This window comes from Nicotiana sylvestris, chromosome 7, assembly GCF_000393655.2.
Source record: "Nicotiana sylvestris chromosome 7, ASM39365v2, whole genome shotgun sequence".
In the NCBI taxonomy this organism is placed as follows: domain Eukaryota; kingdom Viridiplantae; phylum Streptophyta; class Magnoliopsida; order Solanales; family Solanaceae; genus Nicotiana; species Nicotiana sylvestris.
The window spans coordinates 27,538,560-27,564,658 of NC_091063.1; the positions used below are offsets into that span (position 1 = coordinate 27,538,560).

Consider the following 26,099-nt stretch of genomic DNA (forward strand, 5'->3'; position numbering starts at 1 on the left):
TCGACACCAACGTATAGATACTCGTCACCACACCTATACGTCGTACACAACACTAACACGTAGCAAATAAGACACAACACATATTCCCTTAAGCTAAGGTTAGACCAAACACTTACCTCGAATTCCACAGCCAAACTCAAGCCTCAAATACCGCTTCCCCTTTAGATTCCACTTCCAATTCACTTGTATCTAGCCATAATTAACTTAACAACATCAATAAATACTAAAGAATTAAACTCCAATGCTTAATTATCGATTTTCTATCATTTTCCCTAAAAATTTAAAAATTGACCCGGGGCCCGCTTGGTCAAATTTCAAGGCTCGGACCAAAACTCGATTACCCATTCACCCACGAGCTCGAATATGCAATTAGTTTCGGAATCCGACACCAAAATCGAGGTCTAAATCCCCAAATTTGTAAAATCCCCAATTTTCCCAAAATCCTAATTCTACCATGAAAGAACAAAATTTAGGCCTAGAAATCTAATGGGTGTTGATGGAAAAATGAAAGAAATGAGTTTAAGAACACAAACCTAGGATTTGGTGTTGAAATTTCTCTTCAAAAATCGCCCAAGGTCGGATTCTATGGAAGGAGATATGAAACATTGAAGAAATCCCGACCTAGGCTCTATTTTAAAATCACTGGACAGAACTTCTTCGCGTTCGCGAAGGGTCTGTCGCATTCGTGATGCTTTGCGGCCAGAAGGGCCTATGCGTTCACGATGAGCTGCTCGTGTTTGCGATGGCCTGTCCCCCCTGACCATCGCATTCGCGGGCCTGGGACCGTGTTCGCGAAGGACAACTCAAGGACTCACCCAGCCACCACCATTACACTACGCGTTCGCGTGTGGCTAGTCGCGTTCGCGAAGAGCAATCTCCCCAATGCTCCGCGTTCGCGACCAAGGCCTCGCATTTGCGTAAAAACAACCCCTCCCCATCCCAGCTTGTACTTCGCGTTCGCATGAGTTGCATCGCGAACGCGAAGAACAAAAAATATCATAACACCAGAAGCTGCAATACAGCAGAAATTCTTAAGTCCAAAACTCACCCGAGCCCTCGGAGCTCCAAACCAAACATGCACACAAGTCTAAAAATATTATACAGACTTACTCGTGCGATCAAATCGCCAGAATAATACCTAGAACTACGAGTTTAGCATCAAAATCAAGGAAAATCTCAAGAACTCTTAAAGTTTCCATTTTCACAACCGAGGGTCCGAATCACGTCATATGAATTCTGTTTCTTACCAAATTTTACAGACACAATTTAAATATCATATTAAACCTGTACCGGTCTCCAGAACTAAAATAGGGTCCCGATACCATCAAATTCAAACATCGTTAAATTTCCAAAAAAACTCTTATATTTTTCAGTTAAACAATTTTCTTCAAAAATTCATTTCTCGGGCTAGGGACCTCGGAATTCAATTCCGGGCATATACCCAAGCCCCATATTTTTCTACGGACCCTCCGGGATCGTCAAATTACAGGTCCGGGTCTGTTACTCAAAATGTTGACCAAAGTCAACTTAAATTCAAATTTAAAGGCAAAATTGGCATTTTTCTCAAATTTTTACATAAGGGCTTTCCGAAAGCGCGCCCGGAATGCGCACGCAAATCGAAGAGAAATAAATGAGGTATTGAAGGCCTCAGAACCCCGGATTGGGTTCTAAAACATGAGATGACCTTTTGGGTTATCACAATCATTTTGGTGGTAATTGATCGACTCACAAAATATGCTCATTTTACAGCCTTATCACGTCCTTATAATGCCTCCCTTGTAGCCCAAGTATTCCTATATAATGTGCGTAAACTACATGGATTGCCTTGCTTGTGTCAGATAGAGACTCAATATTTGTAAGTTTGTTCTGACAAGAACTTTTCAAAAATTTACAAGTACGATTGAGTCTAAGTTCAGCATACCACACTCAAACGGATGGACAAACGGAAAGGCTAAATCGATGTTTAGAGGTTCACTTGAGATGTATGACTGAAAAAAAGCCAAAAGAGTGGAGTAAATGGCTTTCTCTAGTAGAATTTTGGTGCAACACAAATTTTCAATCGGCCATTGGCATGACTCCTTTTCAGGCTCTTCATGGTTATGAACCCCCACAGCCAACTTTTGAGCTAATTGCTTAATCAAAGGTGGAAGCAATTGACCAATTGCTATAGGAGAGGCAAATCGTAAGCAAGCAATTGAAAGAGAATTTAGCCAAGTCACAAATACGCATGAAATAATATGCTGACAGCAAGAGAAGTTAGAGGGCATTTGAAGTAGGAGACATGGTTTTCATTAAATTGCAGCCTTAACGCCAAACCTCTGTCGTTGTGAGAAAGAATTTGAAATTGGCTTCAAAAAGTTTTGGTCCATATCCGGTCATCAGGAAGATTGGTCCAGTGGCATATGAGCTGCAGCTCCTAGCTGAATCACGGATCCATCCTGTGTTTCATGTCTCTCAACTCAAGAAGAAGCTTGGACCCAAAGTTTTCCCGGCCAAAGATCCCCCTTTAAGCACTCCTGAAGGCCAACTGGTGGCGGAACCAGTGGCAATACTCGATCGAAAGATGATTAAAAGAGGAAACCATGCTGTGACACAAGTGTTGGTGCAATGGGCAAATTTATCTCCTAAGGAGGCAACTTGGGAAGATTTTTCTTTTCTCACCTTGCAGTTTCCAGAATTTCGACCTTGAACTATCAAGGTTCTCGAAGAGGGATGGAATGCAGCGGGTCAAGGTCAGTTGGACTAAAGAATTGGGCCTATTAATTGAAGAACTAGTTAGTTGCTTTGGGCTCAACCCAATCTAGGATAGTTTCCTTATTGTAGTAGTAGTCCACTAGCTTAGGATCTTTCTAGAATTTCCTAAAAGGTGATTGTCTATCCAGACAATGACACTTGTCCTAGTGTCAGTATTTTGTAACGTTAAGGAATATTACTAAGTTGTATATCACTGATTGGTTTAGTACAAGGTCACAATTGTAGGTCCCTAGTATTTATAATACAGCAAAATTAGTGTAACATCATCTTTTATGAAATTAAATCCAATTTCCTATCTTTCTTTATATTACTGCATTTACTACTTTTCATTTAGTAGCTGTTTTGCTACAGAGATGCCCAAATTTTAAATACTATGTAAATATTGATTATTCTTTAAATAATGGTCCTAAAATTGCTATTTGTGAAAATAGCACCCGGATTTTAAATAGCATTTACGTTCAGATTTATTTTTATATGAAAAGTGGCTAAATTTCGATTACTTTTGAAACTGTAATTATTTTACCACTTGTAAATCTGGCTAATTTTGAATTTCTCCCTGGCTATTTGTGCAATCAAAGATAAAAAATTAGCAGGTTCAGGCTGTGACCCAATCAGTTCAGAATTGGGCTTTTTATCGGGTTAATGAAAACATCTGGTTCAAGCCTTCGACGCCCTAAAGTTCCCGTCACCTTTCTCTGGTAAAATCTTATCTCCTCCCAATTTTACTTGTAATGAAGAACGAAAAGCAATCCAGTTCCAGTTGGACGGAAAAATGGGGGCGCAGCAAAAGCAGCAACAAAAATATGGAAAAAGTGACGGCGATGGCGTCGGCGAGGTACGACAAGGCAAAGTCGGCGGCTGCGGTGGGAGCTGACAAGGCAAAGGCGGCAGCTGCTGTTGGAGCAGTGAAGGCTAAGGCGGCGGCTGTCGTTGGTGCAAGCAAGGTGAAGAGCGGAACCTCTTCTGGATTCAAATGGATTAAGGAGAAATTTATGCAGAAGGGAAGCTCAGCTAAATAATTTGGTTAAAACAAAGATACTTAGAAAATGGTGGAGTAGAATATAGGGGTTTATTTGAATGTAATGGCTTTGCAATTAAGGATCTAATTGTATTCAATGGCTATATTCGTACTGATTGTATTTGATTCCTTTGTTTTAATGGAAATTTTGCATTTATTTTTTTCTTTTCGTGTCATGATAGTCATGATAGTGTTATTACAAATGGAGTAGACCTAAACATGACAAACGGGTGGTCCATTTTCACTAAGCTGAATCTTTTCAATTTGGAATGTGACATATTATCTGATTTGGTCCAACAAAGATAGACACAGGACTTCGCTCGATCTGAACCCTAGCTCGGAAGTTGAGCTTGACTAGTCAGGAACAAGTTGGTTCAACCTGAGACTCGAAACATATGCAACGGCTTTTCTAATACATGCTTATCGACAAAACGGGTTAGTACTTGTATACGGTGAAATCGAAGGGTCCAATTCTCATCATCGAGGCACCTCGGATGATCATCTCGAAGGCTCAAGGTTGCAAGGTTATGTTTGAGTTTCCTCCCTCGAGATTCGTCGACGCTCGGCCTAAGGATAATGTTGGCCACGGTTGTGATGGAAACGGAGAGTGTTGAAGTTTGGCAAAATGCCAAAGTCCCACATTGGTTGGGAGTTAAGTTTGGAGGGGATTTTTCCCCTATAAAAGAAGGTCTAATGTTTAGGATTGATACACACCTCTCATTTGCCTTCTCATCTGTTTAAGGCATTTGTATCTTCTCTCTTTAGTATTATTTCACTTGTATTTTTGGAGTGGAATAAAATATTTGGTTGTGTCCGAGGAGTAGGCAAAATTAGCCGAACCTCGTAAATTCTGGTGTTCCCTTTATTGTTGTTTTATTGTCTTATTTATTATTTGGTGGCTGTCATAATTTTTGGTATAGTAGTTGTGACTTATTCACACTATATACATTTGGCTTCCGCAACAATTGGTATCAGAGCCAAGGTACTGTCTAAGTATGCTCTGTGGTTGCAGCATAGTCTGATCTTCCACATCAGAAAAGATTTATCTTGGTAACTGAGTCAAGGTTCTGTCTGAGTATGCTCTGTGGTTGCAGCTTAGTCTGATCTTCCACACCAGAAAGGAAATAATCTTGATTTGTGTCGTCAGCTATTAAATAATATTTGTGTCAAAGATGGGAGACAATAAACAAGAAGAATCTACATCAAGTGTCAACAATACGTCATCATTGGCATCTTCGCTTATGACAAGAATTGTGTCAAATGCGAAATTTGCGGTCGAAATATTTGACGGGTCCGGACATTTTGGGATGTGGCAAGGCGAGGTTCTAGATGTCCTTTTTCAACAAGGGCTAGATCTGGCCATTGAAGAAAAGAAACCAGATGTTATTGGAGAAGAAGATTGGAGAATTATCAACCGTGTTGCTTGCGGTACCATTCGATCCTACCTTGCTAGAGAGCAGAAATATCCATACACAAAGGAAACTTCTGCAAGTAAATTATGGAAAGCACTGGAGGATAAATTTTTGAAGAAAAACAGTCAAAATAAATTGTACATGAAGAAGAGACTGTTTCACTTCACCTATGTTCCTGGTACCACGATGAATGAACATATCACCAGTTTCAATAAGTTGGTTACAGATTTGCAAAATATGGATACAACTTATGATGATGGTGACTTGGCCTTGATGTTGTTGGCGTCACTTCCTGATGAGTACGAGCACCTTGAAACTACTCTACTCCATGGAAATGACGAAGTTTCTCTCAGAGAAGTTTGTTCGGCTTTGTACAGCTATGAACAAAGAAAGCGAGAAAAACAGAAGGGCGGAGAAGGAGAAGCACTATTTGTGAGGGGTCGTCCTCAAAATCAAACGAGGACAAAGAAGGGAAGATCCAAGTCAAGATCCAGACCCAGCAAAGATGAATGTGCCTTTTGTCGAGAAAAAGGGCACTGGAAGAAAGACTGTCCGAAGTTGAAGAATAAGGCCAAACATAACAATGGAAAGGCCATTATGGATTCAAATGTAGCTGATTGTGATGATTCAGACTTCTCATTAGTTACAACAGAGTCATCAACATCATCAGACATATGGTTGATGGACTCGGCTTGTAGCTATCATATGTGTCCCAACAGGGACTGGTTCATGGAATTTCAAGAAGGAGAATATGGAGTCATCCACACAGCGGATAACAGCCCTCTTACCTCATATGGCATTGGTTCAATACGATTAAGGAACCATGATGGAATGATCAGAACATTGATAGATGTTCGATATGTACCGGATTTGAAGAAGAATCTCATCTCTGTGGGAGCCCTAGAATCAAAAGGGTTCAAAATCATTGCAGAAAATGGAGTGATGAGAGTATGCTCCGGTGCACTAGTGGTAATGAAGGCTAATCGGAAGAATAATAATATGTACCGCTATCGTGGCAGTACAGTTATTGGGACAGCGACAGTAACATCCAGTGACGACAAAGAGGCAGAAGCAACCAAGCTATGGCACATGCGCTTGGGACATGCTGGAGGAAAATCCTTGAAAACTCTATCAGATCAAGGATTGTTAAAAGGAGTAAAGGCTTGCAACTTGGAGTTTTGTGAGCATTGTGTTAAAGGGAAACAGACAAGGGTTAAATTTGGTACAGCGATCCATAATACTAAAGGCATTTTGGATTATGTACACTCTGATGTTTGGGGTCCTTCCAAAACACCTTCATTGGGTGGGAAGCACTATTTTGTAACCTTTGTTGATGATTTTTCCCGAAGAGTATGGGTGTATACAATGAAGAGCAAAGATGAAGTGTTGGGAATTTTTCTCAAATGGAAGACGATGGTGGAAAATCAGACAGGCAGGAGAATCAAGTGTATTCGCACAGACAATGGAGGTGAATACAAAAATGATCATTTCAATAAGGTCTGTGAAAATGATGGCATCATCCGACACTTCACTGTTAGACATACACCACAACAGAATGGAGTGGCAGAACGTATGAACCGGACCTTGCTGGAGAAGGTACGGTGTATGTTGTCCAATGCTGGCTTGGGCAAAGAATTTTGGGCTGAGGCAATTACATATGCATGCCACCTCATTAATCGTCTACCATCTGCTGCTATTGATGGCAAAACACCATTTGAAAAATGGTACGGAAAACCTGCTGTAGATTATAACTCTTTGCACGTGTTTGGCTCAACTGCATATTATCATGTGACGGAGTCAAAATTGGATCCAAGGGCAAAGAAGGCTATTTTTATGGGAATTACTTCTGGAGTCAAAGGATATCGCTTATGGTGTCCTATGACAAAGAAAGTAATATTCAGCAGAGATGTTACCTTTGATGAATTTGCTATGGTAAATAAGGTAACAGAAGATACCAAACAAAATGAAGGTGCTTCTAAGCAGGTGGAGTTTGAGGGAAAATTTATTTTTCCTACACAAGAAGCAGAGGAGGAAACAAATGAAGATTACCCTCTGGAAGGAGAGCCAGTAGAGGAGATTCCAACTCAGGAATCTCAACAACAACTTGAATCAATAGCAACCAGCAGGCCAAAAAGAACAATAACGAAACCTGTTCGTCTCATAGAGACGGTTGCTTGTGCAACCTCAATTGTAGCTGATGATGTTCCTACTACTTATAAAGACGCTGTCCAAAGTTCAGAAGAAGATAAGTGGAGGATTTCCATGAATGATGAAATACAGTCCCTTCATCAGAATCATACATGGAGATTGGCCAATCTCCCGAAGGGAAAGAAAGCAATTGGGTGCAAATGGGTATTTGCAAAGAAAGAAGGATTTCCTAACCAATTAGATGTTCGCTACAAAGCAAGATTGGTGGCCAAAGGATATGCTCAAAAGGAGGGAATTGATTACAATGAAGTGTTTTCTCCAGTTGTAAAACATTCCTCCATTAGAATTATGTTGGCTTTGGTAGCACAATTGGATTTGGAACTAGTTCAGATGGATGTAAAAACTGCGTTTTTACATGGAAACTTGGAGGAGGAAATCTACATGACTCAGCCAGAAGGATTCAAAGTTGCTGGAAAAGAAAATATGGTGTGCAAACTTGAAAAATCGTTGTACGGATTGAAACAATCTTCTAGACAATGGTACAAGCGATTTGACGAGTTTATGTTGCGGCAAGGGTACAAGAGAAGCAAATACGATCATTGTGTGTATTTGCACAAGCTTAAAGATGGTTCCTTTGTATATCTTCTCCTATATGTTGATGATATGTTGATAGCTTCCAAGAATTTGGAAGAAATTGATAAGTTGAAGATTCAACTGAAGAAGGAGTTCGAGATGAAGGATTTGGGTGAGGCAAAGAAAATTCTTGGCATGGAGATAATTAGAGATAGACGTTCAAAGAAACTCTGTTTATCTCAAAAGGAATATTTGAAGAGAGTACTTCAACGTTTTGGCATAGATGACAAGACTAAGCCAGTTAGTACTCCACTTGCTTCCCATTTTAAGCTAAGTACTACTATGTCGCCAATGGATGAAGCTGAACGAGAGTATATGTCAAAGGTACCATACGCAAATGTTGTTGGTAGCTTGATGTATGCAATGGTTTGCACAAGGCCTGACATTTCACAAGCTGTTGGAGTTATTAGCAGATATATGCACAATCCAGGGAAGGAGCATTGGCAAGCTGTGAAGTGGATTCTACGGTATATTCATAATACTGTAGATGTCGGGTTAGTTTTTGAGCAGGAAGACAATCAGTCTGTAGTTGGATATTGTGACTCAGATTTTGCGGGTGATATGGACAAACGAAGATCAACTACTGGTTATGTGTTTACTTTTGCAAAGGCACCAGTTAGTTGGAAGTCTACTTTGCAGTCAACAGTTGCTTTGTCTACAACAGAGGCAGAGTACATGGCTATTACAGATGCTGTGAAAGAGGCAATTTGGCTTCAAGGATTGCTAAAGGAGCTTGGTGTTGAACAAAAAGGTATCACAATTTTTTGTGATAGTCAAAGTGCTATTCAATTAGCGAAGAACCAAGTTTATCATGCAAGGACGAAGCACATTGATGTTCGGTATCATTTCGTACGAGAAATCATAGAAGAAGGTGGAGTCACGGTGAAGAAAATTCATACTACAGAGAATCCTGCTGATATGCTGACAAAGGTGGTGACTGCGGTCAAGTTTCAACATTGTTTGGATTTGATCAACATTGTTGAACACTGAAGATTGAAGATGAAGACACAACCAAAATTTGTTATTGAGAGAGAATTGAAAATGTGGAATTTTGCCAAGGTGGAGATTTGTTGAAGTTTGGCAAAATGCCAAAGTCCCACATTGGTTGGGAGTTAAGTTTGGAGGGGATTTTTCCCCTATAAAAGAAGGCCTAATGTTTAGGATTGATACACACCTCTCATTTGCCTTCTCATCTGTTTAAGGCATTTGTATCTTCTCTCTTTAGTATTATTTCACTTGTATTTTTGGAGTGGAATAAAATATTTGGTTGTGTCCGAGGAGTAGGCAAAATTAGCCGAACCTCGTAAATTCTGGTGTTCCCTTTATTGTTGTTTTATTGTCTTATTTATTATTTGGTGGCTGTCATAATTTTTGGTATAGTAGTTGTGACTTATTCACACTATATACATTTGGCTTCCGCAACAGAGAGTTCCCAAGGTACACGGCTAGGACTGACAGAGCTTAGTGGACTACCCTAGCCCTGAATCAGGGTGTCATGTAGCCGTCTCATCCCTTTATCTTTGTAATTAATGCATTTTGTACTATATTAGGATTCTTTTCATATATAAAGGGGATCCTTATCATTTTAGAGACTTTTGTTGCTTCAGATTTATCATTTTAGAGACTTCTGTTGCTTCAGATGCTCCACATGAAATATACAAGAACATTCTATTTGTTTTCTAACATATTCTCTTGATATCGTTGCTTTCATCTACTATCTTCATTATTGTTCTTCATTTATTGCTTATCATTAGCCATAAAGAACCTTCGTTGATTTTATTATAATTGTTAGCCATACTTCGACCGCCTTCGATAACTCCCAGCCGAGCTCCGGAATCGACCTCGAGGCCCTGAATCGACAAGCTCGAGGCCCCCATAATTAGCCTATCGGTTTGGTTATCACTTCACTCCTTACTCTTATCTCGTTTCCAAACTTCACACATAGCATCAACTGCATAACAAACTAGTATAAAAATAGATCACATATTTTTAGAATCCCATAATCAAATTTAATTGTTATTACCATTTTCACGGTAAACAGTACTGGTCCAGTCCGCCCTAGGCCCCTAGGCTATTATAATAATCTCATTTGTTCCCAACATTTTTTACTACTATAGTAAAAATGTTGTTAAAGAGTGTATATATATATAATGACATAACATGCAAAATTGGTTCCAAAAAAATTAACCTTTATAGTAAAGTGTTACAGAGAATGACTATTGTAGATAAGTTTGACTGTTATTGTATCCTAGCTAAGTTTAGGTCAGTCCCTTTGTCATGTCTATCCACACTCCAAGTTTTATGCATGGGGCTAACGAGTCAGGGCCACGAGCTTGCACCTTCTTAAAGCTAAGAATGGCAGAATATCTAAAAAGATTGGCCGCGAGGTTAGTTCTTTTTTTTTCTTTTTCTTTTTCTTTTTCTCTTTCTGGGCAATTCAGAAGAATGGATTTGTTGGGGGACTTGAAAGTGATACCTAGTATTGGAAATACAACCACAACGGATTTGGCAACTTAACAAACTTGCTACTAAACCGCGCCACATCCCTTAATTATTCATTTTGACTACTTTAGCATATTTTCTCATACTAATTTCTACTTTACCTTCCCGGAATTCATTCTCCGGTAAACTCCATTTAAATTCTTCTAGTGGATCATTTTACATATCCGCTTCAGAAGATTCAATTGGATCATTCTTGGCACATAAGAATGGGCCGGGGAAGCAAAGGTAAAGTCCTTTAATAAGATGTCTGTAAAGCTGAAGTCAATGGTGGTACTACTGTGAAGAAATTGAAACTTCGAGCGAGGACGTAGTTTTCCAATAAAAAGATCGACTCCACAGTGTAATTGTAGAGAACTCCTGTCTTGTTTTCCACTTGGTTATTTCCTCCATTGATGTAGTACTTCTAGTTTTGCCTAGCATGGAAGCATTACTAGTCTTGTGGGCGGAGCTTGTATTTGAAGGGATTCTAGTTCTTTTAAGTTACGAGGTTCTAAATTAATAATTTGTACATATTCAAAGAATTTTTAAGACAAATATAGAGCTTGAACTAAAGCTATTGGATTTGGCATAACCCGTAGCCTAGGGGCTGGCTCCGCCCCTGCTCGTGGCAATAAAATGACTTTGGAAATTATGCTTAACAAGGTGAATCGGGAAGCGAACGAGGTGATTATATCCCTAGAACTTTCAATCAAAATACTTCAACGAAACTCTATAGCAAGAAATTATAAATTGTTTCTTGATCCACACAGAAGATTGTTTAGTTGTAATGCCCCGAGAAAAATTTCATCAGCTTGACAAAACCTTGAGGAAGTACTAGTACGTATTATTTTGATCAAATTACCAGCTCTAAAACCCAAAGCACATTCTAAAAGTTAGACAAATAGCCGTTTCAATGAGTTTTCTGATACCATAATTCTGATAACTTTGTCTTACTTGAACCAATTTGTTGAGAATAAATACTCCCATTTACTTCAAACTACCATTCTGAACAAGCCAAAGGAAGCGTGCTTAAAATAGTCATGATTTTTCTGCCCTAGAAGGAAGGGATTGTTGTCTAGTCTTTGGTTGGACAACAATTCCCTACCACAACATAGTACACATGGATCACAAGTACTACCAACTATAGTTTTAATTCAATACTTGGTATTACTTTCAGTTTTTTTAGGGGGCAAAGAGAGAGCGCCAATAAGAAAAGTTGATTTGAATACAAAGTTTTGAACAGAACCAAACATCCTCTGTCCTACTCCATGCCCATTAAATGATATGTATTAATAGCTTCAGTTTTATGTCTCCCTTTTGAGTCTTGCTTTCACGATTCTTTCACCTTCTTTACTTAAATTCCAACTTCCTTTCTTGTTGAGTAGTTGGCTCATTTATTGCTACTTCTTTAATGCTGCATACTTTTCTCATTTCTCCCTTCTCTTAAGTTCAATTCCTCCCTTCACAACTTCCTTTGTCTTCAAATTTTCACATTTCCTCAGTTCTTCATTACTCCTTTGGCCCCTCAAACTCAGTAGTTGCTTCTTTTATTAACTGGTATCTTTTTACATCTTTCAAAATCCTAGTGTCGTTTATTTTCTTTTTCCTTTATAACAGATGATGGAGGAGGGAACTTTTTAAAATTCAAAAGGAAAAACGGATGTTCAGCTTGTAGGTATATCATACGAGATGTTGGTGCGGTTCAATGAGAAAGCAGTTGTCAAACTAGTTTTGACCCTACTTTTTGATTGAGCCGTGCCAATATCACGTGTCACTAGTAGTTGTCATAAGTTTTTTTTATATTTAAGTTCATGAAGGAATACAATGTTGTCAAATATTTTCACTTGGTAGGTCGCATTTTCTCTGCAATAAAAAAAAGACGGTGCACAAAGTATCCGCATTTACGCACGGTCCGAGCAAGGGCATCAATGCAAGGGGTATGATGTAGGGAGCCTACCTTGATGCAAGCATCAGTGGCTGATTCCACTGCTCAAACTGGTGACCTATAAGTTACACGGGGACAACTTTATTATTGCTCCAAGGCTCCCCTTCCCGCGTTTTCTCTGCAACATTCTTTAAAATCTTTATTTCTGTTATTTCAGTGCTTAGTTCTTTCTGTTGTCTAAAATTCTCTGTGTGCTGTGTATAGGAGTAAGAATGAGTCCATTTTTCAGATTCCTGGTTGAGTCAAAGACGGAGAGATTATATTTGCTCTGAATCTACGTTTCTTCATAGAAAGAGAGAAATACTTAAGGTCTCCAAATTAGAAACAAAGGTTGGGTGGTGGATTGGCATAAATCTATATAAGCAGCCTGAAAGGAACAAAGCCAACTAAATGCAGTTTATTTTCATGAGCTCAACTTCTATACACCGATAGCGTGGGAAAAAAAAAAAGAATTTACTTTCAGATTACCCGACTGATAATTACAAGTAATTGTTTACATTAAACGGAACTAATTATCTACTAAAACATAAGATATGCACCTTGCTAACAGGTAAAATTACACTAATAGCGCAAATTGTCAATGTATATAAGTCAAATTATATTTTCAGCAACATTTTCTAGTATGAAAGTATAGGATATAAAATAAGGGCATAGCTCTTTGTGTCAGCCATGCACAATACCTAGTCCTTTGAGCGTTTGCTACTTGCAATAGTCATTTTAAAGAGTTATGCTTTGCCTATTTTCCCAAGGTATTGTAGAGTCCCAATTTAGTTCCAACACTTTGATATTTTGCTATTTACTATTGCTGTTTCTCTTCTTTTTCCCAAACCAAAATAACATATCTACAGGAAATTTTGTTCTGCCTTATGTCCAGAAACATTTGGAATGTAAACAGAAGCAATGTTGCTATTTGCGATCAAAGATTCTATAGTATGTGTCTTTCGTGTATTAGCAGAAAATAGACTTACCACGTAGAACCATTAAATGGCGACACGTGTTAGTAAAGTAAAGAGTGACATGTAAAATGCCCTCGGGGTTAAACAAATTTGTATTGTGCCTATTAGTTTCCAAACTAAACATAAGAGAATATTCTCGGGTCTGCTTAAACTATGTAAAGACTAAAACCATGTAAATGATATGGCAAAGTTTTCTTTCTTCAACATGCCTTCCTATTGCAATAGCTAAGGCTTCGTTGGTCCTATTACTATTATAATTATAATTGTATTAGAAAATAAGACTGAGGCAACCTTTTGTTCTTATTAGCTATTTTTGCTCCCCGTGTTCTATTAGTTTCACTACATTTAGCTTTTAAATAGCAGGGACCAGATAGCAACTTCAGTCAATCTTCGGGGACTGAATTAGTAATTTATTAGTTTTCATAGTCCACAGGAAGTTAGCAGAAAATTTCCCTCTCATTGACGCCATCTATTCCCCTACTTCCATTCTAGCTCTGAAAAGGTTCTTTCCAATTTAATGCCATTGTGAAAGAATTTAGACATCATTCCAATTGAATTGACAAATGTGTCATATAATACATTTAAGAGAGACCTGCAATAAAAGACTACTGTTTTGAACTATTACTAGTTGAAACATCACCTAATACTTGTTAGTTGAAACATCACCAAATACTGTCTATTAATGAATCCCTTACCATATATACTTTGAGTGAAGTATTGGCAATATCATTCCTTAAGGGGTCGTTTGGTACGACGGATAAACAAAAATAATCCTGGGATAAAAATTTCGTACCACCTTATTCCAGAATAAAACAATAAAATAGACAATCCCAGGATCAATACAACATACCAAACACACAATAAAAAGTAATACCATAATAACTAATTCCAACATAACTAATCCCAGCGTAACTTGTCTTCAAAGTTCAAACCAAACGACCCCTAAAAGTTTCTGTTCAACTACTATGTGAATATGCTTTACCAAGTAGCAACAACGACACAGTTGAAGCTGGGAACAAGCTCTGCTCCCCACTCCTGCTATTACTTGTATTATCAAAGAAATTATAGATGTTATATTATGCAATGTTCTTCCTTATTTTTACCTAAAGCTTTCTTGAAAACGAGATTGGAAAGACTTTTTTCACTTTAATTGGGGTGCATTATTGGAGTAAAACACCACATTTCAGCAAATATAAGTGTATACTAGTTGGTGCAAGGGAAGCAGGTCCACCAAAAAAATGACTTGCATTTATTAAGATTTTGTAGTCCAGTGAATTATGACTTACATCTCAGCCTAGTGGCAAACAAGAAGAAAAGAGTGGTGAGAGCCATTGCCTGCTTCTCATGACCGCTTTTGCAGCCGTTCTTCTCTACAAAAATGGAGAACTTTACAGCTAGGCCTTGGCACTCTTTCTTTAGAATTCCCTCTCTTTCTCTTCCCCGAAATCCTTCTCTTGATCTGTCCGTGTGTATAACATGTATATCTGTACTCTCGAGCAATAAAATGAGAAATTTTTTTGACATAAAGCATTGACATCATCTCCTTCCTGAGTTTGGAAGAAATGCATGTGCTCAGATTGCAGCTTTCCATAAAGTGTTCTCCCCTTCCCCACACCGTCTGTGGACCTCCTTTAATCTGTCGACGGACCTGCATATCCCGCTGCAGGTCCAGTCAAATGAAGCAACACAGATGTTGCCTGCCTGAGCCTTCCATTCACAATCTGCAGCAAAAGTGTTTTGCTTTAAATAATACTATGTGATAATAGAAAGACGAAAACTGAATAGGTGTACGAGTTGCAACACAATGGATTAACTAGGTTCAACATAGCGCAATCACATTCCAAGCTTTTCACATGATTCTCATCCTTTCCATCTCTCTCAGCCAACATCTTGAGGGAGATAAAGTCTTATTATGATAGCACATTAAGACGCATTAAAAGGAGAAAGCTTTACCTGGTGGAGTACCACAACATAATCTGCGATCATCTATATGGTGCACGTCAAGTCCAATAAACCAAGCTCCCAGAGACACATCCTCATTGGCATATTTATGTAGTACATGCCTGCAACAATCGAGAAGATTATGATCAGAATTTCAAAACAAAAGGGGAGGAAATCATTCTATTTGATTGTGTTCAGTCCATATAACTAGAAAAAAAGACAAAGGAAAATACTGAACTTGTTTACTGATATGTAGGAGGCCAGGTCCTTTGAAATGGCATATATTTGGCCTGTAGCGTGACGGAAGTACTTGTTTCCCGTCTCCCCAAATTTCCAATATTCTGGTTCATGGTATCGTACTCCCCTGTTCAATGGAAAATTATAAGATGCTAAAGTAATGGAATTTAAATTGAATTCACTAAAGAAAATAAAACCCTTACTTCTGAGCTAGCACGGGACCAGATTTCATGCACCCAATGTACACACGAGGCTTCTTACGGTGCCTCGCCAGTGTTTCTGCCAGTGTACCTGCAACAGAAGTAGAAAATGAGCTTGATATAGCAAAGAAAACAAACTAGTCAGGGGACACCACTCATATTTGCGCTGACGAGTTAGTAAACTTGGACAAACTTTAGCCAGCTTCCTCTTAGGATGTATTCCATAAACATTTATCACGCTAATTTATTATGGGAAGTAAGACATGTAAGATGATTATGCTATTGCCAATGTGGAAAATAATGTCACAAATTCAGTTACCTATATTTACATGGACATCATCATCAACTTTAACGTAATACTCTGCATCCCATAGCTTAACAGCAGTAGCAAAATAAGTCTTTGTCTTGGCAGACAATTCTAGATAACCCTCGACGTGATCCTGTTCAAAGGCAGCAGCGTTATGTTACCAAAGCTTATTTATGAGGACAATTTCAAAAGAATAGAGTTAGTACATATTGGGCTAATTATAGAGAGAGGATTACCAAGCGCAAGAAATCACCATGCTTTTGGTCCTCAGCTTCAATAGCTCTGTCCAATATACCCCCTAACGTGGCACTGCATGACAAGTTTATAGCTTTATTAGTCCGCAAATTTAAAGTCTATGCTGTCTATACATCTGCAGATAAAATCGCTAAACATTTGCAACTTCTTAAGTACCTACCCATGACCAATGACAAAGCGCATGATGATTCCTTTCTCTTCTTCCAGCTTCTTTCGTTTTTCACCTATTTACGACATTATTAACAAGGTCAGATATCAGACAGAAGCAATGTCCACCAAAAGATGAGTTACATAAACTAGAAGGGGAAAAGGGCGTGGGAACAGCGGATACCTTGTGGCATCCATGTAGCACGAACTGAATCCCTTCTTTTTCTGCTACTAAATGCGGTATTTATTCCAACCACCACAAAATATTTTCTCTTTCTAGGTGAATCACCCTTCTCAATGTCTTGTGATAGAGGTGCACCGCTAAGAATCGACTCCTGAGTGGCCTTTGCAGCTGCCAACTCCATCTCCAAATTTGAAATTGTTTTGTCTAGTGTCCTGTATAAGATATGCAGTCATAGGAAATTAAAACTTACTAAACAATAATAGGAAAGAAAAAGAGTGTTGAGCAACACTCACTGAAGAGCATGATGTGTCTTAGAAACTTCTCCGAAAACATCTTTGGATACCAGTTTTACATCTTTCTGCTGCAACTGAAACAACACAAGATAACATCTAAGAAATCTACTATGGGAATTAAACAAGAAATTGAGGCTCAAGTTGGAGATTTCGATTAAAAAAAACTAGAACAGAAATACTCACAAATTTTGTATCGCAACCTTCTGAAACTAAGTTGAGTCTTTCAGCCTCTACTGCAGTTGTTCTTGTAATACCACCTTTTGTTTCAGGAACCGTCCACATTCTGCAACATCAGATACTTATTTTATTATGGAATATACCATTTTTCAAGAGTTTATATTCACAAAGAAAGATCATTCCACATAATAATTGCAAAGCTAGAGTAAAGAGTGGTGTTTCAATATCAAAGGAGTAGTGTTGTAATATTCTAGAATGCTCCTACAACTAACTGTTGTTTATAACAATCAGCACTGTATAGTTTACTAAATCCAAATCCTTTTTGTCAAAATACCGAAATCCTTATTCTTATATGACATTCAACATATTATTATTTACAACAACAATAAACCCAGTGGAATCTCACAAGTGGGGTCTAGAGAGGGTAGTGTGCATGCTGACCTTACCCTACCCTGGAAGGTAGAAAGGTTGTTTTCAAAAAACCCTCGGCTTGAAAATAAACAACATATTATTATTTAATTCTAAAAATAATTAAACATGTTTGCGTACTTGTTCAGTGTGCAAAGGTAAAGAAGAAATGAACAGTAACAAAAAGGGAATGCCAGAAAAGAGGATAAAAGGGGACAATGAGGGAGAATAACATAGCTTGAAGTTTTCATGGTTTAAAATCTGAACTTTTCATTAATTCTGAAATAAGGAATAAGCCAACTGGTGATCAAAGGTTATTTTGAGGCCTAAAATATACACTTCTGTAAAATCTCAACCAGAATGTGACTACAGATCTACAACTGCTATACCATTTTATTTTGCACCAGTACCATTATACAAAAGGAAAATATAGGAAAACCAGACAGAAGACTCAGAAATTTCAAAAAAAAAAAAAACAATGGAACAGCATCAAAACTCCAAGATTATTTTGCTTATATAGAAACAACACCACAAAATCTCCTTTTGAAAGAACTAATAATATTACAAAAAATTCTTCCTGATAAACTACCAGATTCAAAATGGCGCAATTTAGAAAAAGTGAAGACATCAAAAATTGGTTGAATTCACATAGGAGAATCTAACAAGAGAAAATGAAAATTTCTGATAAAAGGTAAATTAATTTACCTGGCGGTGAAGAACATTCCAGCACAAAAACTACCTATACAAAGAAAAAGAGTCCATTTTTGAGAAATAACACTTCTTGATTGCGTTTCTACTAGTCCTCTGTTCTTGAAAGACATTTCCAATCTAATTGACTCTTAATTATCCTCAGCCAATCTACCTTTCTGGTTAAAACCCCATATGCCGAACTCAAAGAAAGAACCAAATCGAAGACACCCTCAAATCAAAAGAAGCTATATTGGCCAAAAATATACACAGAAAACTGTTAGTATATGTAAGTTTTTGAATTCTTGAACACAAACTTTGAGGAAGATTCAGAGCTATAGGAAAGAAGGTATAAGAGCTATAGCTATAGGAAATGAGGCTTAAAAAAGGATGCCTTGTTCTCACTTGTAATTTGTTCCTTTCTTTTATCCTTTGCTTTGTTCTCCTCTCTCCCCCGCTATATTATAGTATATACACAACTACTAGTACTACACTTTGCAGGTAAGCTACTTGGAATAGAAGTGAGAAGACTTACTAACTGTCCCAGTTTTGATATACTAAATTTACCAAACAGTCCTTGTCCGGACTACGGACCATTTTCCCTTACTTAATTTGAGATGGGGGTTCTTGAATAACTGTAACAGTTTCTTGGTTTTTTTGTCTTAGTGTGACATGAATGCCCTTTCCTTCTTTAACTTTTTCTTTAATGTGAATATATGCTTTGGCAGTTTTGTTTCAGGGACAATAGTTTATAGTGACAGGCGAATCAATACAGAGATTAATATGGAGGAGCAAAAGAAAAATGTTAAAAAGTGAGAAATAGCCATATTTACATCTGTAATTAAAAAAATAGTCATAGTTTTAAAAGTAGTCAAAATTTAATCATTTTTTTATATAAAAATAAAATCTAAACAAAAATATTCTTAAAAATTCGAAAAAATTCCAACATATTATGTTGGAGTTCGACGTTTTTACATATGAGATAATGTGATGGAGTTCCAATATAATATGCTGAAAGTTTATGATTACATAACCATCATATTATGCTGGAACTTTCCGTGTGCTGGAGTTCCAACATAATATGTTATAGATTTATATGCATGGGCTCCATAATCCCGCATATTATGCTGGAACTTTCCGTCTTTTGACAAAAAAAGTGGCTATTTTTCAATGACTTTGCAAATGTTGGCTATTTTTCAATTACTAGTCCATGCTATTTTTCACAAGAAAAATAGGTTAATTACATGAGTTTTCTTGACATGTGGTAAGTACTCATTCATCCTTAACCAGAGGTCTCGGATTCGGGCCCTGAGTATGGAGTCATCTTTGTTAGGGAGCATTTTACCCTCCCCTTCCAATGTGAAATTTTCTGGCGCAAATCCAAATTTAATCGGACTCCAATGCAGGTACCGAAAACCGAATGGGATACCAAGAAAAATCTTGACATCTGTAAGGACATTAGGCTAAATTCATTTTCATGTGCTTGTCAAAAGGAAAATTTTAGCTAATACTCCAGTGCAAGTTTGGTAGTATTTCTGTGTTTAGCATTTACTGTTTTTTATTGAAGGGGAAATGATTTTCCAATTTCCTAACTTTGTTTCTCTTGTGGGCCTTAATCTAGTAAATTTCCTTTTATGTATTAAGAAAATTAATTACACTCGCACATTACATGATCATTAATTTGTTATACAATACAGCCTTGATGTCGCTAAGAACAGAAAATAGTTTTCTTTGATTTTATTTTGTGTTGGTTTTGTCTTATTTCTTGTTTTTTTGTTTTTGTTTATGTAAAAGCTTGGATATGGTTTTGGAAAATTGTTCCATACATATTTTCGTGACTGCTTAAACTTGGGTTCATTATTTGCAAAGTGGAAAAAAAAAATCTTGTGTTATGTATTCCGTTTTGTTTCTACTTGATTTCTTATTCATAAATAAATAAATAATAAAAAAAACTAACATAAATAGCTACTCACCAATCATTTAAAGGGTGATTTGCAGCTGTACCTTATTTTTATGTCACCTTTTAACATATACCCTATTTTTAAAAACTATTGATTTCGTAACTAACTAACAAAAAATCCGTAATAATATGACCATTATACCCCTTCCAAAACATATAAAAGTTGCATCAAGCATACCCAGATTCAAATTCCAGATCTCCTCCGTATCTCCTCCATCAGTCCGTTTCTCCTGAGATCGCCTCTCGCAACCAGCTTCAAATTCCAAATTCAAATTCAAATACATTGTAAGTATTCAAATTCATCTCCAGAATTCAAAATAGTTTTTGAATTATATGTTTTCTGATTGATTGATTGAAGTTGTTTGACGAACTTCACTGATATGCTGAATTTGCATTCTAAATCTGTTTGACGATGAATTCTAACATTCTAATCCGACAAATATGCTGAAATAAGCTAAATTTATTTAGTTCATATCTAAAAAATTCAGCAAAACGAGCTGGCAAATAACACAACAAAGAAAAAATTATACTAAAACATTATATGAGTGTTTTAATATTTAAAACACATATGCACAAAAAACTTCAGCATAGGTGCTGAAATTTTTTTGTTAATATTTAAAAGCTGAAGTATGCCTATTACACTGGGTAAAAAAATAAAACATAAATTAAAATTTCATATTGCACAAAAAACTTCGGCATAAGTGCTGAAGTTTTTTAGTTAATATTTGAAAACTTCAGCAGGAGGAGCTGAAGTTTTCCTATTACGCTGGGTAAAAAAAATAAAACATCAATTAAAATTTCATATTGCACAAAAAAATTCAGCACAGGTGCTGAAGTTCTTTAGTTAATTTGTAAAAACTTCGGCTAATGGAGCTGAAGTTTTCCTCCCGCACTATGTATTTTATTATCATTTTTTGGAAAAACTTCATACCAAAAAATGCTTATGTTTTCAGGAATATGTAAAACATTTTTCATATAATTTTTTGTATGCTGAAGTTTTTTTAGTTCATCTGCTTAAAAATACTTAATATTTTGTCATGCAATATGTAATTTTCGGAGAAGTTTTTGTTAATTTTTATGTTATTTTCTAAGTTTAAAAAGAATTTTTAGTTCATGCTTGAAGTTTTCATCAAGCACTGTGTATTTTATTATGATTTTTTAAAAACTTCATACTAGAAAATGCTTAATATTCGAATTAGTTTTTGTTAATTCCTGCTGAAGTTATATAGTTCATTTCCTCTGCTATTTTTCGAGTTTAAATAGAATTAATATTAAAAAAGTACAGAAAAAAACTTAAAACAAAAACTGAATATTTCATTAAACATCAAAAAAGATAAATTAAATTACATAAATAACAAAATAACATAAATAACAAAAAGAAAAACTAATCGTTCATATCATCATCATCATCGTCGTCGTCACTACCAGATGGACGAGCATCTTCATCAGCAAGATTATCAAATCTTGCATACATCACAAGCGTATCAAGCTTGTTGTTAATTTCTTCCAACTCCCTGTCGTACTTTTCTATGAGCTGATCCAGTTTCAGCTCAAAAGCCTCTATAATGTCTTACTTGATTTCTTCCACTATTTGCCTGATGACAGCATCCATTTTTCTCCTTTTTGTATTTTATGTCTGCTAAAATATATGTGTTTGAGTGAATAAACTCACAAGGAATAGCGTGCTTATATAGGGGAAATATAATTATTATACTAACATATACCCCCAACGCAAATATAATTACTACTTTAATTGTGTAGGTTACTCATGTATACTATGCAATTAATACTGAAACATGCTCAAGTTTGTTGAATTCATTTGCTAAAACTTCAGCTCAATGTGCTGAAGTATTTGGTTCATTTCTAAAAACTTCAACACTTAATGAGCTGAAGTTTTTTTCCCTGCATTCATGAATCTCTGTCATACAGCTTTTTCAAAAAAAAACTTCAGCTGATATGCTGAAGTTATTAAGCTTATTTTAAAAAATTCTGCACCTAATAAGCTGAAATTTTCTGTGCACGATTCATTAATTATGTCATACATCTTTTTCCAAAAAGTTTTAGCAGAAGATGCCTAAAAATTCTTCTGTTCACTTTCCTAATACTTGCCACTAAACATGAATCTGCAGGATGAGTTCGATTTGCGTTGTTATAACTTTTAATGGGAGTTGGACTCCTGATTTCAAATACTTGGATCATGATGCAAAACTTGTTCTACTTAATAAACACATATCATTCAATACTTTCCTGAAGAAAATTAGTGAAGTTGCAAATATTGATTCAACCAGATATGCACTAAAAGTATGGTTTGATATCAAACTAAATACAAGCAAAGGAATGCTTGTAACTTCTAATGAAGAACTCAGTATCTGTATACATTTGCTTACAACTGATTTACCCTACAAGAATTGTCATTTCATCATCGAAAAAATACAACCTTCAGAATCTGCAGCATTCAAACAATTTCTTGCATATACGATAGATTCAGAACCTTTTGCTGATTATCAACATGAAGTAGGACAACCAATAATGGAAGTAGACAACGAGCAACAACTTTCTAACATTACAGTTGCTTCAGAATATATAATGCTGCAACAATTACCCCCTCCTCCAATAAATTCAAACCAGTTTGTCGATGACCAAGAAGAAGAAGGACAGTTAATAATGCAAATTGACAACCAACACACAATCCAGCAAAGCTTTTTGTTACCTTCTGCAATGATAAACAACAACGAAGATGAAGTAAACATGGAGCTTATACCGATAACATCAGATAGAATTGAAGAAATTGCTGAAAGTTTTTGTGCTTCTTAGAAATCAAGAAAAAGAGTGAGGAGAAAGATGAAAGAATCTCCACCATGTAAAATACTTAGGCACGATGCGTTGCCTGAGGAAGTAAGAGTTGGATCATTTTTTGAGAACAAACAAAACATGACTAAATTTTTCTGCAGCTTGGAGATAAACTAGAAAGTTGAATTCACTGCTATTAGATCATGTTCAAAGAGATACGAGCTGAAATGCATCGTGGACAAATGTGGTTGGAATGTACGTGCTACCAGAATAAAAAATTCCACACTATTCAGGGTGATAAAATATCATAACATCCATGAATGCTCGGTTGATGCAAGAAAATCATATCAGAAGCATGCTACATCAAATTTTATAAGTGAATAAATTATAATACATGTTCGAGACAAAAAGATAGAGGTTACACCAGCCTTTGTAGAAAATGAAATAAAAAAGAAATTTGGAATTGACATTGGTTATCACAAGGCATGGCGTGCTATTCAAAAAGCTGTTACTTGCATAAGGGGAACACTTGAAGAGAACTACCAGATTCTTCCTTCATACCTACACATGATGGTGTGCAAAAATCCAGGAACGTACACAAGCATAAAAAGAGATGCGCAGAATAGGTAAGCAAAACAATACTAACCATCATCCTGAAGTTTCAAATGTTTCTATTTGAAAAACTTCACACCTTATGATTTGTTTTTTGTGTTTCACTGTACAAATTTGCTTACATGTTCTTTGCTCTTACAACATCAGTAGCTGGTTGGTCCTACTGTAGACCCGTTATTGCAGTAGATGCAACGTTTTAAAAGTCCAAATATCGTGGTGTTCTATTTGTTGATGTATCAAAGGATGCAAACAATCAAATCTTTCCTCTATGTTTTGGTGTAGCAGAATCAGAAAAGAATGAGGCATACATTTGGTTCTTCGGGGAAATGAGAAAAGCAATTCAAGTCCGTCGTGAATTGGTTTTCTTGTCAGATAGAAACCAATAGATTGCAAATGAGATTAGAAAAGTTTTTCCTGGAAGCTCACCATGGTATCTGCCTCTATCACTTTGAAAAAAATTTAAAGCAAAGACATGCAAAAGCCACGGTAATAAATCTTTTTCAAAGTGCTGCAAGGTCATACAAACGTGAAGATTTTAATTAGTTAATGTCCCAACTCAAAAGTATTGACAAGAAAACATACAATTACAATATGGAAGAGCCTCTAGAGAGATGGGCTCGATCATGGTTCCCACAGCGACGTTATGATATGCTAACAACAAACATGGTAGAATCAATAAATTCTGTTTTACTAAAAGGGAGAGAAATGCCTATTTTAAGAATATTAGATTTCATCCAAGAAAAGTTGGGAGAGTGGTTTTACGAACGGAGAAAAAAGGCAAATAAAACTTTTCACAGAGTCTCAATATGGGCAGAAGAAGAGATGACTAAGAAGATGGACTTGGCTTGTAAAATGTCTGTGAGTATATTTATTAACTTCAGCTTTTTATATCTGTAGCAGTGATTTACTGCTTACATTAAAAAATTTCATACTTTTTTTTGAAGCAACAATACACTAATATAGTTTGTCTTAATTTTTTATTCCTTGTTAGGTGTTCAACCTTAATTCAATGTTATTCAGAATAAATAGTGAAGAAATCAAATTCATTGTGGACTTAAAGAAGAGAACTTGTGACTGCCTGGAATTCCAACTTGATGAATTGCCCTATCCACATGCAATTGCTGCTATTAATAAGAGATATCTACAGAAATCTAATTACTGCTCAAATTGGTATTCAAAGGAAACATGGTTGAAAACATATGAAGGACATGTGAATACCGTGGGAGATCAAAAATCATAGGATATACCACAAAATGTACAATTTGAGATCACAAAACCTCCCGATGTAGAGATTTTACAAGGAAGAAGACAAAAGAAGAGGCATATACATATGACTGAATCAGTACCATTCAAGTCTACCAAATGCAGTTGATGTAAACAAGTTGAGCATAACAGAACAACTTGTTTGTCTTCTCCAGCACCTCATCCATATTCAAAGAAACACACTGAAAAATACTCCAACCTTCAATAATCCTTGGTCTAAATTTAGACTTTCATTATTGTATGACATATTTGAAATGTGATTTGTTTTCATAGGAATAAAAAAAGCTCTTGTACTATTTTATATACTACTAAAGTACAAATCACTCATTTTTGTTGCGCAGGCTTACAGGTTTGGTTACATTTTAAAAAAGTACGCAATGACTTCTGTGAGAAAAAACTTCAGGTTACATTATGTGAAATACATATCCTTAACACAAACACACACACATATACACACACTCAAACACATACACATACGCATACAACACACAAAAGAAAGGCATGTACAAACAAAATCTTCAGCATCTCTAAGCTGAAGTTATAGAAAATGAACTTAATAACTTCAGCATATTCATTACAAAAAAGCACAGCATAAAAACATAAAAAAGAATTACAAAAACTAAACATAAAAACCAACTAAGAAGTATAAAGCAAATACTAACAAATAACAAGGATAATGCAATAGAAAGCTAAGAAGAAAGAGGATGAGAATTACATTGATACAAAAAGAGATGAGAACAACACACAAAGTACAAATAAAAACATCAGCTCTCTGGGCTGAAGTTATACAAAATGAACCTAAAAACTTCAGCTCTCTGGGCTGAAGTAAACAAAAAAACACAACATTAAAACATAAAAAAAGGATAACAAACACTAACAATCATCACCACCACCACCACCATCATCATCATCACAGTACTCCTCAATTTCTCTAAATATCTCATCATTATTAGTATCGGAGATAACTATAGGGTAGTCGGGCAAAAGACTATTGAATCCAAGGAGATCAATCTTCAACTCGTCGAATTCATCACGTAGCTGACTTTGTTCGACGATTACTCGGTCCGTAAGAGGAAGAAGAGTCTTCAGGTTATTTTGCAGCTTGGAATAGTCGTTCCAGCTGGGAAACTGAAAACTATCAAACTGCTGCACAACCTTGTCGAACGGGGTTGAATAACCTCCACAACTACGTTCCAGGTTAAGCCTGTTCTGGAATGATTCATTGGCAAAGAGTTTTGGTCTGATTCTCTCCCAATCAGCCTTTATTTGATCCCACAAAAGCATAAGATTA

General features: G+C 36.4%; 3 protein-coding genes and 1 long non-coding RNA gene across 4 annotated transcripts; 3 read left to right on the plus strand and 1 right to left on the minus strand.

Annotated features, from left to right (window-relative positions):
- The first annotated feature begins 2,237 nt into the window (after positions 1 to 2,237).
- LOC138872896 (uncharacterized) lies at positions 2,238 to 2,689 on the plus strand. The gene is made up of 2 exons (XM_070151315.1): positions 2,238 to 2,272; positions 2,383 to 2,689. The coding sequence occupies exons 1-2, from the start codon at positions 2,238 to 2,240 to the stop codon at positions 2,687 to 2,689; spliced, it is 342 nt and encodes a 113-aa protein (XP_070007416.1).
- Positions 2,690 to 10,279: 7,590 nt separating this feature from the next.
- On the plus strand, positions 10,280 to 13,448 carry LOC104221549 (uncharacterized). Its single transcript, XR_011401045.1, has 2 exons — positions 10,280 to 10,352; positions 12,064 to 13,448. It is a non-coding gene; the product is annotated as an uncharacterized lncRNA (long non-coding RNA).
- Positions 13,449 to 14,573: 1,125 nt separating this feature from the next.
- On the minus strand, positions 14,574 to 18,682 carry LOC104221548 (probable beta-1,3-galactosyltransferase 2). The gene is made up of 11 exons (XM_009772613.2): positions 18,202 to 18,682; positions 17,095 to 17,194; positions 16,912 to 16,985; positions 16,619 to 16,830; positions 16,448 to 16,511; positions 16,269 to 16,341; positions 16,045 to 16,165; positions 15,729 to 15,816; positions 15,527 to 15,652; positions 15,301 to 15,410; positions 14,574 to 15,068 (listed from the first exon to the last, which is right to left on the minus strand). The coding sequence occupies exons 1-11, from the start codon at positions 18,315 to 18,317 to the stop codon at positions 14,920 to 14,922; spliced, it is 1,233 nt and encodes a 410-aa protein (XP_009770915.1). The 5' UTR covers positions 18,318 to 18,682; the 3' UTR covers positions 14,574 to 14,919.
- Positions 18,683 to 24,136: 5,454 nt separating this feature from the next.
- LOC138872897 (uncharacterized) lies at positions 24,137 to 24,785 on the plus strand. The gene is made up of 2 exons (XM_070151316.1): positions 24,137 to 24,403; positions 24,537 to 24,785. The coding sequence occupies exons 1-2, from the start codon at positions 24,137 to 24,139 to the stop codon at positions 24,783 to 24,785; spliced, it is 516 nt and encodes a 171-aa protein (XP_070007417.1).
- Positions 24,786 to 26,099: the final 1,314 nt, after the last annotated feature.